The 13,207-nt window shown below is 47.0% G+C and overlaps 1 protein-coding gene across 1 annotated transcript; it reads right to left on the bottom strand.

Moving 5' to 3' along the window:
• Nucleotides 1-263: 263 nt before the first annotated feature.
• Nucleotides 264-12,203, bottom strand: LOC144172457 (uncharacterized). Its single transcript, XM_077701159.1, has 4 exons — nt 12,034-12,203; nt 8,376-8,494; nt 3,338-3,652; nt 264-455 (listed from the first exon to the last, which is right to left on the bottom strand). The coding sequence occupies exons 2-4, from the start codon at nt 8,436-8,438 to the stop codon at nt 264-266; spliced, it is 570 nt and encodes a 189-aa protein (XP_077557285.1). The 5' UTR covers nt 8,439-8,494; nt 12,034-12,203.
• Between the last annotated feature and the right edge of the window lie 1,004 nt (nt 12,204-13,207).

Genomic DNA, 13,207 nt, shown 5'->3' on the forward strand with positions numbered 1-13,207 from the left:
TTTTTTTGCTTCGAGATACAAACAGAAATACGTTTTTCGTTTAAGTAACCCGGAGAAGCTACCGTCTTAAAAACATTAAAAGCCATGTGTCAACGAAACACCATCTGACGCATTGTGATAGTGGTTCAGTTAAGAAAGCAATAAATTCATTGCATGAACTTACACTTGCAAAAAAGAACTTTATTTCCAGTAATCGAGGAGCTTTGGGGTACGTTGTTTGTCGTCATCTCCACACAACGCTTGGAACCAGAGCTGTTTTCTTCCTACATGGCTGGGTACTCCCATCCAAGGGATCTCAACCGTATGATCAAGGGCAGACAACGCCGAGCTTCGGCCGGAAAGTTGGGATTGGAGCAAGCACTCAGCAGAGATTCGTGCAGGGCGTCCATCTGGTCGGGGGCAACCAACTCGAGAACCTTGCCAGCAGACTTGAGCGAAGCGCCAAAGCACATCACCTGCGAATATTTACGACAGTTACGCCATACGTGAAGCCTCCTGTGCTCATTCAAGCCAGTTCTTTGAAGAGATTACGGAGCATGTCGCGGCAGGCCCCGTACCTTAGTGGGCAAACGGCTAGTCGTCATTGTACAATTGTTTATAAAAATCCGCAGAAATACACTGCGCTGTAACTAAGTCTGGACCAAGGAGGTTGTTACAACCTCCTTGGTCTGGACCTATACGTAAATATCAAGCGTCACTTAGGCACTACCGGAGAGTATGCCGTGAAAAAAGGGCGTAGGAGATACCAAGCAAAGATTATGTAAACAAATTTATTCTCTGTCTGTCTGTCTGTCTGTCTGTCTGTCTGTCTGTCTGTCTGTCTGTCTGTCTGTCCGTCCGTCTGTCTGTCTAACAATCCGTCTAACAATCCATCCGCAACAGCCCGTATGGCCCCCGTGACAGTCTACGGTGGCCGGTTGAATAACAGCGACGAAGGTGTCGGGGCCATTCGGTTCCATGCGACAGATTGATTGATTGTAGGGTTTAACGCGCCGACGCAACGCATGCGATGATGCGCGCCGTAGTGGAGGGCTCCGGATTAATTTTGAACACCTGGGGATCTTTAACGTGCGCCGAAATCTCGTACACACGGGCGTTTTTGCTTTTCGACTCCATCAGAAAAGCGGCCGCCGCGGCCGGGAATCGAACCCGCGCCCTCGCGCTCAGCAGCACAACGCCTTAGCCACTCAGCCACCGCGGCGGGTAGGTTTCATATGACAGGCGGGGACACTTTAAAGTCATTCCACGGCCCCGGTGATGTAAATCCGGGTGGGTCACACACGCGCTCGTTACTCTCATGAAAAGTGTTCGGGGGGATCTTGGTCCTGCGTAGTTGCCTCGGAGCGTGCCGTTGTGCGGCCGCGAAAGAAATGCACATTATTATACAATCAGAAAGACAATCACAAATTAACGCATTAATCACCTCAAGTTAATGAAAACTCAATCTAGTGTCCCTTAATGGCATGATGATGGCGATGATTATTTGAAATCCTCCCTTTGTATCGGGACGTCCGTTGTCAGCTACCGACTTGTCTGTTTTATTCCCCTTATTTGCGCTCCCATAACTACCCTAATAGATCTGCCTCCCCCATCTCCCCCTCCCCGCCAACCCGGTTTTAAACTCCCATCGCTCCCTCCCCCCTTTTCGTGCCCTTGCACACCTGTTGTTCTTTTTTTTTCTCCTTGCGCTGTTCTAAATTTTCATCCGTTTTATAACTCCTCCCACGTCTCCATTTCCTCTCTTCTAATGTTCAATTTTAAGTGGCTGCGGCGCCCTCTGTTGACTACTGCGGGCATCAATGCCAAGATGATACTGAAACAAGTCAAGATAGGGCGCCACGCTATCTTTGGCTAATCGCTGCTCCGCACTTCGCAGCTTTCACATTGAGTGAAACTGCTTTATTTTTTTTTTTCGACCGGCCACCCTAGAATGTCATGGAAAGCCAGACGGGCTGATGCGGGAGGACTTTTGATAAAGATGCAGCATCCACTGGGCTGCACGCATCCTTGACGTGCGAATGCTGAAGCCAATACGAAGCGGGAACATCTTCGTTCCTAGGAGACTCTCAGGCATGTCGCGCAGGCGCAGAGCAGCTGGCCTGCTAAGCGAATTAAAGCCTCGAAATGAATAAATAGGAGTCTTCCCTGCGGCAGAAACATTCCTGACCATGCCGTATGTGCACGGTACTTTAGTAGTGGTGCTGTCTTCAAGAGGATCAACGGCGGCGCGTGCACAAAAGAGCAACCTAGATCTTTGTGAACGCCGATATCTAGTTAGCTTTCCGATATCTAGTTAGGTGGAGAACCACCGCCAGTGCCAAAAAAATTGGCTCCAATACACGCTGTTCAGGTGGTTTGAAAGCAAAGCTTTAAACGACACCCACAACGATTGCCCATGCGACGTCACTTGAATTCACACATGTGGCACTACAAAGAGCGAAACCAGAGATTCGGCCAACCGTTACCTGGAATTCGCGGGGGCGGCATTCCGAACGCAGCAGCGTCGGCCACGGCCGGACTAGAGCTGTCGCTGTAGCCAAGTTGTGGGTCAGGAGACAGTAAACGGAGAGGAGCGTCTTTCCAAGGGTGACAAAGCGGGACCCAGCCATCCTTATGTGCTAGCGCGGGGCTACACCACGGCCATACAGAAGCGCAGACACCGAAACTATTCGGCATGTGAGCTTAGTGATTCCCGTTTATACCGATTTAAACTAGCTAGTTTAGCAAGTTTGAGAATTGCGACAAAGCTGAAGGAACTCTTATAATCACTATTTATCAGAACCAGTTGCTCCTTTCGCCTTTTTCAATACCTCTTAAAACACAACCTAATTGGTGTTCACCTATTTAGAAAACGGAGAACCATTCTTTTTAAGCGGTGCGCAAAAGGTAGCGTTTATCTAGCGACCAGATGTATGGTCTCCACATTTTGTTTTCCCACCCTGCAAACCAATCCTTAGCGTATCGTTGCCGTACGACCACTTAGTTCCGCCAGGTACGGGTTACCCAGGATTTGCTGTCGAACGAGTTAATCAAGCGCGCAATGGACGCGAAGCTGCGCCAAACCAGGCTCAAAACAACCGTCGTTTAAGCAGACGACAAAGCCGACGGAATGGTTCCCGCCGTCGCGCCCGCCGGCGCGCGGGGAACGCTGGGTACTATCGCGCGTTCGCCGCACCTTCTACACTGTGCTCCGTGAGTGAAAACCGCCCTCCCCCTCTTCAGCCGCGTTGGGAGTTTCTTGTCCCGCACGCCGCGAAGGAACCGTTGGCTGGTAGGGGTAGAATGCTTTGCTTTGAAATATCATTCGTTGCATTGCGACCATTGAGTGGATACTTGCCTCCCTAAGGCTGTCTTCAGCTGGCGAGCACAGCATGACTTCGACGCAGGAGCAAAACATGGAGGCAAGAAGGAACGGATGCGTGGTCGACTTCCAGGGTTGGCCGGCCCCGCTTCTGCCATCGTTCTCGAAAACTTTGACCAGCTCGGCTATGAAGCTGAGGAAGGCCGTCCAGCTATAGCGAAATGGCGCCGCGTTCCCCGAAACGTGCTCTCCCGCTTCCAGGAGACATCGCGGGAGCAGCTGATCGCGCCGCACGAACCAGACCAGGCACCAGTCCAGCAGGCTGTCCGCGAAGTCGCTGCTCCTGGCTTTCTGAAAGCGATACAAAGGTTCCAATGACAATAAGAATATTCTCTGGACACCAAAGCACTCCCGCGTTGTGAATACCAAAGCATAAATGCCCAGATGAACGACAGGGACTCCTTGTTTCGGCCTGCGTTGTCAAAGGGCTCTGCATTGTCTTGCTTTGCGATACGCCTTAACACGTTCAAGTGGCTCCGATCTATTTTCCACGTGTTGCGCCGCTTCTCGTTCACACCCCCGTATAATGGGAGAATTGACGACGATGGCGAATTTTGCTGCTTGTTCATGCCGTCCCTTTGTAATGCTAGAGAGTGACAGGGACGGCCACATCTGGTTACAGCCGATTTTAAGCACGCGCTGTGAAACACCTCGTTAAGAGACCGTGTTTTACAGAGAAGCTGCCTTTGTCTAGGATCCAGCAGATTGTCTACCGCGGAACACCAAGCGTACATCATCAATTTTCAACATACGGGAAATAAATCATTCATAGATGTCTTAGGGCCTTGATATCTCTATAAAAGGCAGCTTTTACAGCCTTTAAAACTGTCTTCCCAGCCATTTATTCGTGTTCACAGGTGAACCCGATTTTAAGGGAATCCGTGTAAGTGTGAAACATGGTTAAGTAGCGCGGTAAGGACGGGACAAAAGTAGAGACCACGGAGGACTCTACTTTTTTTTGTCCCGTCCTTACCGCGCTACTTAACCATGTTTCACAGTTCGAACCAACTAGCACACATTTACACGTTGACAATCGGTGTAAGCTTGGTCTTCGAAAGCTGGCTTTCCCACAATATGGGTTGAACAGCAAACCATTGTCATCTACGAAGGAAGTATGGCCACAGCCCCAGTTTTTACTCCTCTATACCGCTACCGCCTCTTTCCCGAGTCATGCACTATACTCGTTGCCACGTTCGGCATTTCTCTTCCCCCTGACCTTGCGCAATGCCCCGGGGTCTTCCAGGCAACCTGGAGGCGCACTAGAGCTTCTGCCGTGATTGGCGAGCTCTTTGCAATATATTTTATTCCGAAGCCTTTTTCGGACAGCGCCACCTTCCTGCTGCGGGAGCGAACACATCTAGTGCAGTAATTTATTTTTTTTTATTTATTCATAATACCCCTAAAGGACCTCGTGAGAAGGTATTACATGGGGGTGGGGGGGGGGGGGGGGGGGTTACATGAGCAAAGGTACAAACAATAAACGTCAAAAACGAAAAAAAAAACAAAAGGAATAAAATTTCTAATTAAGTACAGACTAAGGTTGAAGTATACGTGATAACAGGTAATTGGTAATGACAGCAAAAATAGAGCAAAGAATAGGCAATAAATCGTTCCAATGCAGACAAGTACACAGTGAACAACCTATGAAAATACAAGGAAAAATAATCAATACACTTAATAATAAAAAGAAAACAAATAAAGCATACACTCAAAAACGAATAAAAAATATACACTCACTCATCACACCAAAATAAGCTGAATCAAGGTAAAAAATAGTACACATTTGCTCTGCACGCTCCGGAAAAGAGGAAAAAACAAGTAAAAGAGCTAAAGTTGGATGGTGTCAGTATTTTGAATTATTTCTTGAAATTGCGTGGCGTCTTTTTCTGAGGCAATGTGCGATGGTAGATTATTGCAATCGATTGTGGTACGTGGAATGAATGACCAGGAAAAAGCAAATGACTTACAGTTTACGCGTTTAACTTTGTAGGGGTGATCGCGACGTGGAAAAATAATGGCAGGTGGCTCAAAGAAATCGCCGTGAAGTGACACGTGGTGATAAAGTTAATGGAAAAGTGATTGGCGTGAAAGTTTGCAACGGTGAAATAGTTCGGGTAGCTCTGCTCGGCGTTTTAGTACTGTGACGCTGCAACGACGTGAATAATCTGAAAATATGAAGCGAGCGGCACGATTTTGCAGTTATTCAGTGTCGTTTATGATGTAAGCATGTTCGGGATCCCAAATGGCTGATGCATATTCTCATTTCGGACGTATTAGTGAAGTAAAGGCACGTTTACGAATGTTAGAAGGAGCCTGTTTAAGGTTACGCTTGAGAAATCCGAAAGAGCGCTTAGCAGCTTCCAGGGTGAGTTTTATATGGTAGTACATTTACCTTGGTAGTACCATGACACATCAGTTTGCAAATAAATTGCAAGATATTTATAAGTGGAGACGAGGTAAACAGTAGTATTATTTAACACGTAGGAGGTAGGAATCCGGGGTACGTGTTTACTAAAAGACAGACTTTATTTTAGAGTAATTTAGGGTCATTAGCCAGGATGAGCACCATGCATTAATAGCGTTTAGATCAGTTTGCAAAGCTTTCCGGTCATTGTCAGAGGAAATTATTCGGTAAATCATACAGTCGTAAGCAAAAATTCTAATTCGGGATGAGACACAGGATGGCAAGTCATTAATGTAGATTGGAAACAGTAGTGGACCTACTACGCTACCCTGTGGGACTCCAGAAGTTACTGGTTTGAAGGAAGAGTTACAATTGTTAGCGGACGTGAACTGTGTTCTAGAAGAAAGGAAATCTGTTACCCATGCCAAAATGTTAGGGTGAATGTTAAGCCTAGACAGTTTGGTTAGATGCCGGTGATGAGGGACACGGTCAAAAGTTTTAGAATAGCATCAACCTGGGATCGACCGTCAAGAGCTGAATGTATGTCATGAATGAAGCCGTAGAGCTGCGTGTCACATGAGTATTCTCGGCGAAAACCATGCTGATATTTATGTATAATGTTATGATCTTCCAGGTAGTTAATTACTTGGGTGTGTATTATATGTTCAAGAAGTTTACAAATGCTACTGGTTAACGAGATGGGACGATAGTTTAATGGTGATGAGCGTTCACCAGACTTGAAGATGGGAATTACTTTTGCGATTCGCCAGTCATGTGGGATGCAACCTAACGATAACGATTGTGAAAAAAGGGCGGACAGTATGGGACAAATGCTAGCTGATATATTCTTTAGCATCTCATTATTAAAGCCGACATGATCAGAAGCAGTAGAATATTTGAGTTTATTTAGTAAGGAGAATATACCCGCTTCACTGAGTATTATATCTGACATGCCGATATCAGGAATAAGGTTAACTTTCGGGCATGACATGATGTCTTGACACGTGAATACTGATATGAATGCGTCGTTTAAAGCCTGTGCGCACTGAGACATGGGAATGACGTCGTTATTACTGGCAGTGAGGACAAATATCAGGATGATCAAGAGGATTAATGACACGCCAAAATTTCCGAGGGTTATTTAATAGCATAGATGATAAGTCATGTTTGAAGAAATGACGTCGAGTTGATGTGAGCAGAGACTGATATTTTTTATCACATGTTTTATAGCGTAACCAGGAAACTGAAATGGGCTGTTTTATTGGCGTGGCGGTAAAGTCTTTTCTTTTTGTTATTGAGGCGTCGAAGCCGTTGGTTATACCAAGGAGCGGTGTTTACAGTTTTGATGGGGCTAAGGGGAATGAACCTGCTGTTTAAATTGGTAAGTGCATTTCTAAATATGAGGCAATTATCTTCAACGGACCGGGATAAATACCCTTCCAAAAATTATTTGAGAATGACAGGAGTTCAGTATTAATACTATCGTAATCAGCTCTATTATAGCACCTTATTTGCTTATTGGTACTTTTGCGCTTGTTAGGGGAAATCCGGACGCTTCCACTTAGGACGTCGTGGTCAGATAGCCCGTCAAGATGAGTAACTTCAGAAAATATATCGGGTTGTTGGTAAATACTAGGTCTAGAATATTAGCTGATGTGGCCGAACACCATGTGGGATGAGTAATTAGCTGAACCAGGGAAAAGTCGAGAGAAGTCTGGGCGAAATTATGAGCTTCACTTTGACCATCCTTAACGGATAGAGTTGACCAGCAAATGTTCGTAAAATTGAAATCGCCAAAAATTATTAAGAGAGAATTAGGAAAACAAGAACACAGTAGTGTCAGGACACGGGTAAATTCACTCGAAAAGTCAGTATTTGCATCTGGGGGGCGGTAAAAAATACCTATAAGTATGACGCGGCCACCACACTTCAGGGAAGCCCATACACATTCCTAAAAAGAGGTAACAAGAACTGGTACTGCAAGCACACCATTTTTTTATCGCCAGAAGTACCTTACCTCCATTTCTATGTTTCCTGTCACAACGAAAAAATTTGTAATCTGCCCACGTTAGAAAAATACTGCTGTCAGGAATGTCATCGTTTAGCCACGTTTCAGTTAATGCGACGATTGTTGGTGTGCAAGAATCAACGAGGGAAGACAACGGAATGATTTTGGACTGAACGCTTCTAATGTTCGTGAACAAAAAACAAACACCACCAGAACTGTTAGTTGCGATGATAAGGAATGGTTATTTGTTGAACGGGGGGTAGGGTCGGGCTGCAGTCATGCCGTAGCGGAGGAGGATTGAGATACCGCAGAGTGATTAGTAATGGGTGCGGCTTGATTGGTATTGGTGTTCCATACATAAACGTCATCATTGATGCGAAGCCTGTCAAAAACGAGCCTCACACGGTCACTTTCCTTTTTTATTGTTTTCGAAAACTTGCCGAAATATGTCCCGTGATTAAGTTAATCACGGGACAAATATGCGCTCATGCGGCAGCACTACTTCTCCATCGCTCCGTGGCAAACATGAGCACACTGCTACCCTCGAAGTAATCAAACATTCGAGGCATGCCTGCGCGGACTTGTATAGTAATGCATCGTACCGCCATTATAGCGCCACACAAGTTGGCCGTGGTCTCCGCCGTCCCCTCTTGTTCGGCTGCCATTTCACAGACAGCGCGGGCAACTTCTGAAAGTTCTGGTTTTGTAAGTTGGTTCGGATCTGCAATACGGTAAAGAACGACAGCAAGAACATTAGAATGTTCCCCGTCGAGACGTATTACTGATGAAAAAGTGATAGGGTTTTTGTTGCACTTCAGATATGTCATGCTTGATGTCAAATAATCTCCATAATGTACGACTGCTCTCCTTGCTGCGGTAATACCATACAGTTTGCAACAAGCAGTAGCGACCACATATTTCAAAAGAGGAAGAAAACCACAAACAATGTGTTATTTTTACGTTTGTTTTTTAATGCAAGTGTATATAATGTTAGAGGTGGCACCGTACCCTGTTATTAAGAATTTTCGTAAAGCTTTTGTTATAGTGCTTGACTACACTTTATTTGAACGGCACTGAAATTATCGCTGTGCTTGAGTTCAAATGCACAGGCACGTTTTAAACATCTCAAGCCTTCGGTAATCGACCGACGTATTACCAGCGCCGGAATGGCATTTTCTGAGCCACCTTCACTGAAAGGAAGTACAGATGATCACATGATATATCGTGCATCCAGTGACTGTGGCACCGATGGCATCCGTTCAAAAAAACGCGTGCATCTCCCCATAAAATAGTTAGTAGATTAAAACAGTCTGATTGGATCTCTGGACACACGGCGCGTGCGTGAAACCGGGCTCCCATTGTGTTCAACGGTTACTCGAAAATCGCGAAAAGGGAACGGTCCTAGATAAGACAATACACGCATCAGTTATTAAGAAGGTGTCCAAATCCCCCACGTGTCGCACGCCTTATATGCAGACGACCTCACCATATGGTCCAACACAGGCTCTCCCGGACAACAGCAAGACAGTCTTCAACAGGCAGTCGACACTACGCTCCAATATCTCCAAACCTGTGGTCTCTGCTGTGCCCCATCAAAATCCGCCTTACTCGTCCTCCGAGCACGAACCCGGGGCCGCCCACCAAACCCTACCCCCGACCCCTCACTCACTCTCAACGGGCAAGCAATCCCCACCGTCAAGACCCTCCGCATCCTAGGAGTCCACTACCACCACGACGGCTCCGGGGCCGCGTACCTCCCCAAACTTATACAGACAGTCTCCCAACTTACACACCTAATTCAACGAATATGCTCTCGCCGACACGGACTCAAGGAAACAGATAACTGCCGCATCATTCAAGCAATGCTAATCAGCCGCATCACCTACGGGGCACCCTATCTTACCTTAAAACCACAAGAACATGCCAAGATTGATGTCCTAATACGCAAATCTTATAAGACAGCCCTCGGCCTGCCTACCTTCACTTCTACCGACCGCTTATTGAAACTGGGTCTACATAACACCCTCACGGAGATTATTGAGGCCCATCTCCAAAACCAACTACAGCGCCTACAACTCACACCCGCCGGACGTCATCTGCTCAAAACGCTAGGCCGGAAGGTGGTACAAACTCCGGACTCGCCACAACGCATACCTCCATCAATGCGACGCAACATCCATGTCCTCCCCATTCCGCGTCATATGCACCCTACATACAACGCCGGCCGTCGTCAGCATCGTACACGCCTCCTCATCAGAAAATACGGCAGTGACCCGACCACCCTCTATACGGACGCCTCTCCCTATCCTCAACGACCAGCTCCCGTCGCCACTGTTGCCCGCTTCGACAATGCCTTCCTCACCTCGGCAACTGTCTGCACAGCGTCTACTACCACGGCCGAAGAAGCAGCCATTGCCCTCGCAATGACCCAAGCCATGAGTCCCAGCGTAACGATACTGTCTGATTCACAAGCTGCCTGTCGTCGTTTTGCACTCGGACGAGTCTCGGCTCTTACCCTGGCCATCCTTTCTCAATGCCCCACCCTCCCTCATGCCCGCATAGTGTGGACACCAAGCCACACTTCCCTCCCTGGGAACGAGGTGGCACACGCCACCGCCCGAGCTCTCCTTCACCGGGCATTCCCAGAAGAGGGCAACAATGCAGCCAGTATTACAAACTCCCTTGCGCCCCTCTCCCAAACATACACCGACATCCTCTACCACTACAGAGCAACCCGACGCACCTATCCCCCTCCCCACCCTTCCCTGTCTACCGCTGACGCCCGCATTTGGCGCCGGCTTCAAACAAACACTTATTACAATCACCTCCATCTCCACTACATATCCCCTACTAACTACCCACTCAACTGCCCCCAATGCGATGAGCCTAACACCACAGCTCATCTCGTCTGGACGTGCCCCACCAACCCTCCACCACCCAGATCCCCTACCCTTGAGCAGTGGGAGTGCGCGTTGCAGAGCTGCCAGCTCGAAGACCAGGAGGCCCTGATCTCTCGGGCGAGGATGGCAGCCGCGGCACGCGGCCTACCGGAATAGGATGGCCGCCCACAGCTCCTAACTCTTTTTCCCCCCTACCCCGTCGCTGCTTTTCAATAAACGTTTTAAGTGCGAATGCACTTTATAAGCGACCCCAAACCATCCACCGCCGGCGGCGGCGGCGTTGGCGTCCGCAGTGCTCCTCTATGTTTAAAAAAGAAACAGCATCCGGCGCCAGGTTTCGATCCGAGGACTTTGCGGCCGCAGCGCGACGCTCTACCGACCAAGCCACGGACCCGACGCTGATATCAGTGTTAGACGCGCCTTTTCTCTCTCTCTCTCTCTCTCTCTCTCTCTCTCTCTCTCTCTCTCTCTCTCTCTCTCCAATAGCATACCTTTATCTAATAAACCACAGATCGGTATTCATTTAGATAGTTCGTAGATGCGTTTTGCTTAGTGCGCCGAAAAGGCAGGCAGGCATGTGTTCATTCTTAGTTTTCTCTTTGGGTTTTTGAAGGCTTGGCGATCGAATGGACGCACTTCCAGCGCAGGTTGTACGCACTTGCTTCAACATGCTTCAACAGCATTATAGCGAGAACTTAAAATGCCTGTACGGGGAGCTCAAAGACGAAAAACTTTATATTGGAAATAGCGAAGTGTTCCGTAAGGCAAGCAAAATATAGCAGCCATTCGTTCATGCTTCTTTCCAAAAGGCCAAACACGGCTGTTTTTTTTTTTTGTTGTTGTTGCTGCTTTTATTTCCTGAGCACCGTTTGCCGGGATTTTTTTTCAATTGATTATTCCAGGGAAACAATTTATTGATTGTAGGGAAATTTCTTTCTGGGTGATTTTACAGGTCCCTAAAACACCCTTCATGATTACATGAATACCACTCTCCGCCGTGTTTTTCCACTGGCGGAAGGACTTTTCGCCTGTTGCTGTTGCTGCTTTCTATACCAAGTGGTTCTGTGATATAGTTAAAACTTGGGGAGTACTACTAATTTCTAATAATCATGTTTTCCTATCTATTGACTGAATTGTACGCAATTTTACCTATTTCAACCTTGAATGTTGGTCGCTCTTAAGTGAAGGATATACCCAAAAAAATATTATTCTTTCCTAAGAAGCCTTTTGGTTATAGGAGCCAGTGCTGGCTTGCCATTAAGTCCCCAGCCCCCGACACGCATTGTGTCACAACTACGGCGTTTCTGTGTCACAAGCAATATCTTACCAAGCAGCTGAGAATTAGCTTTTACAGACTTACCTTCTATTGCTTTGTTCACAAGGCTGGTGTGCACAAAGACGAATGGTCGTTTTCCCAGGCCATCCCATTCCAAAAACTGTTCGTTCACGCTTCCCAAAGTGCCTGCGTCCGCATCACTGTTGTACTGGCTGTTCTGGTTCCAGGAAAAAAGCTCCGCAGGATCGCCACAGGATGTTTGGTTCGTCTGCGGGCAGTCAAAAACACGCACCAGTCCTCCAGCCGCTTAATACACCGTGTTTTAAAGCGAAAGCTTTTTTAGTGAGACCGGTGCGTTCTGTGAAAACAATACAGCGTTTCCCCATAGACCGGTTGGTCGATTAAAAAGCTCTGATAAGATCTCTGCACACACGGACCGTGCATGAAAAGGGGCTTCCATTGTGTAAAAGCGGTTACTTATCTATCGCGAAAGGGGAACGGTTCTAGATAAGCGAATACACGCATCGATCATAAAGAAAGAGCACAACAGTATCGCTTTATCTCATAGATCACGTGTCGGTACATATTTAGATTGTTCGTAGATGCATTTACTTAGTGCGCAAAAAATGGTCGCATGGGTGTGTTCTTCCTTTGCGATTAGGGTCTTCGAAGGTCTGACGATTTATTGGACGCCACTTTCAGCGAAATTTCAACGCACTTTTATTTATCGTGCTTTGCTCAACTTTAAGAAGGCGTGGTGATTTTTTATGTAACTCTACAAGTTCGAAAACACCTAAATGTTCACTGCTTGCTTGTATGTTCCCTTTATAATTATAGTTAGGAGCGAAGCTTGCCCATTACGCCGCAATTCTAAATGTGCCCCGACCCTGTTTCTGCATGTTAACTCGTGGCTCGTCATTCGTCGGGAAATAGCCCTTGTAGCGGCCTCTCATAGAAGGAGACGTTTTAATGAGAGGTCTGGCTTGAATTTACACGCTAAATCAAATCGCAAAATAAGCTGAGGGATCGATGCGACGTAGCTTGATACGCAACTACAAGGTCCTCGAAAAGCGATTCATGAAGCAGGGTCGATAGGTTAATGTGCGTGTGCGTGTGTGATGCACAAAATAATCCTTATCAGTTTTTTTTTTTTTCAGAGAAGCATTACACTACACTGCTTTTTCAAAAACCAGCCACCGGTTTAGAGTGCTGCGACTCGTATATCACAAGCAGTCGATAAAATACAGTGAATGTTAGC

This window comes from Haemaphysalis longicornis, unplaced genomic scaffold (assembly GCF_048455015.1).
Source record: "Haemaphysalis longicornis isolate Haplotype H1 unplaced genomic scaffold, Haemaphysalis longicornis Haplotype H1 scaffold_213, whole genome shotgun sequence".
In the NCBI taxonomy this organism is placed as follows: Eukaryota; Metazoa; Arthropoda; class Arachnida; order Ixodida; family Ixodidae; genus Haemaphysalis; species Haemaphysalis longicornis.

Excerpts from the sequence above, each read along its gene's own strand:
- LOC144172457 (XM_077701159.1), bottom strand. The coding sequence starts at position 8,438 with ATGGCAGCCGAACAAGAGGGGACGGCGGAGACCACGGCCAACTTGTGT. Across the intron at positions 3,653-8,375 it reads TGTGTGGCGCTATAATGGCG|AAAGCCAGGAGCAGCGACTT; the intron begins GTACGATGCATT and ends TATCGCTTTCAG. Across the intron at positions 456-3,337 it reads CTGAAGACAGCCTTAGGGAG|GTGATGTGCTTTGGCGCTTC; the intron begins GCAAGTATCCAC and ends AAATATTCGCAG.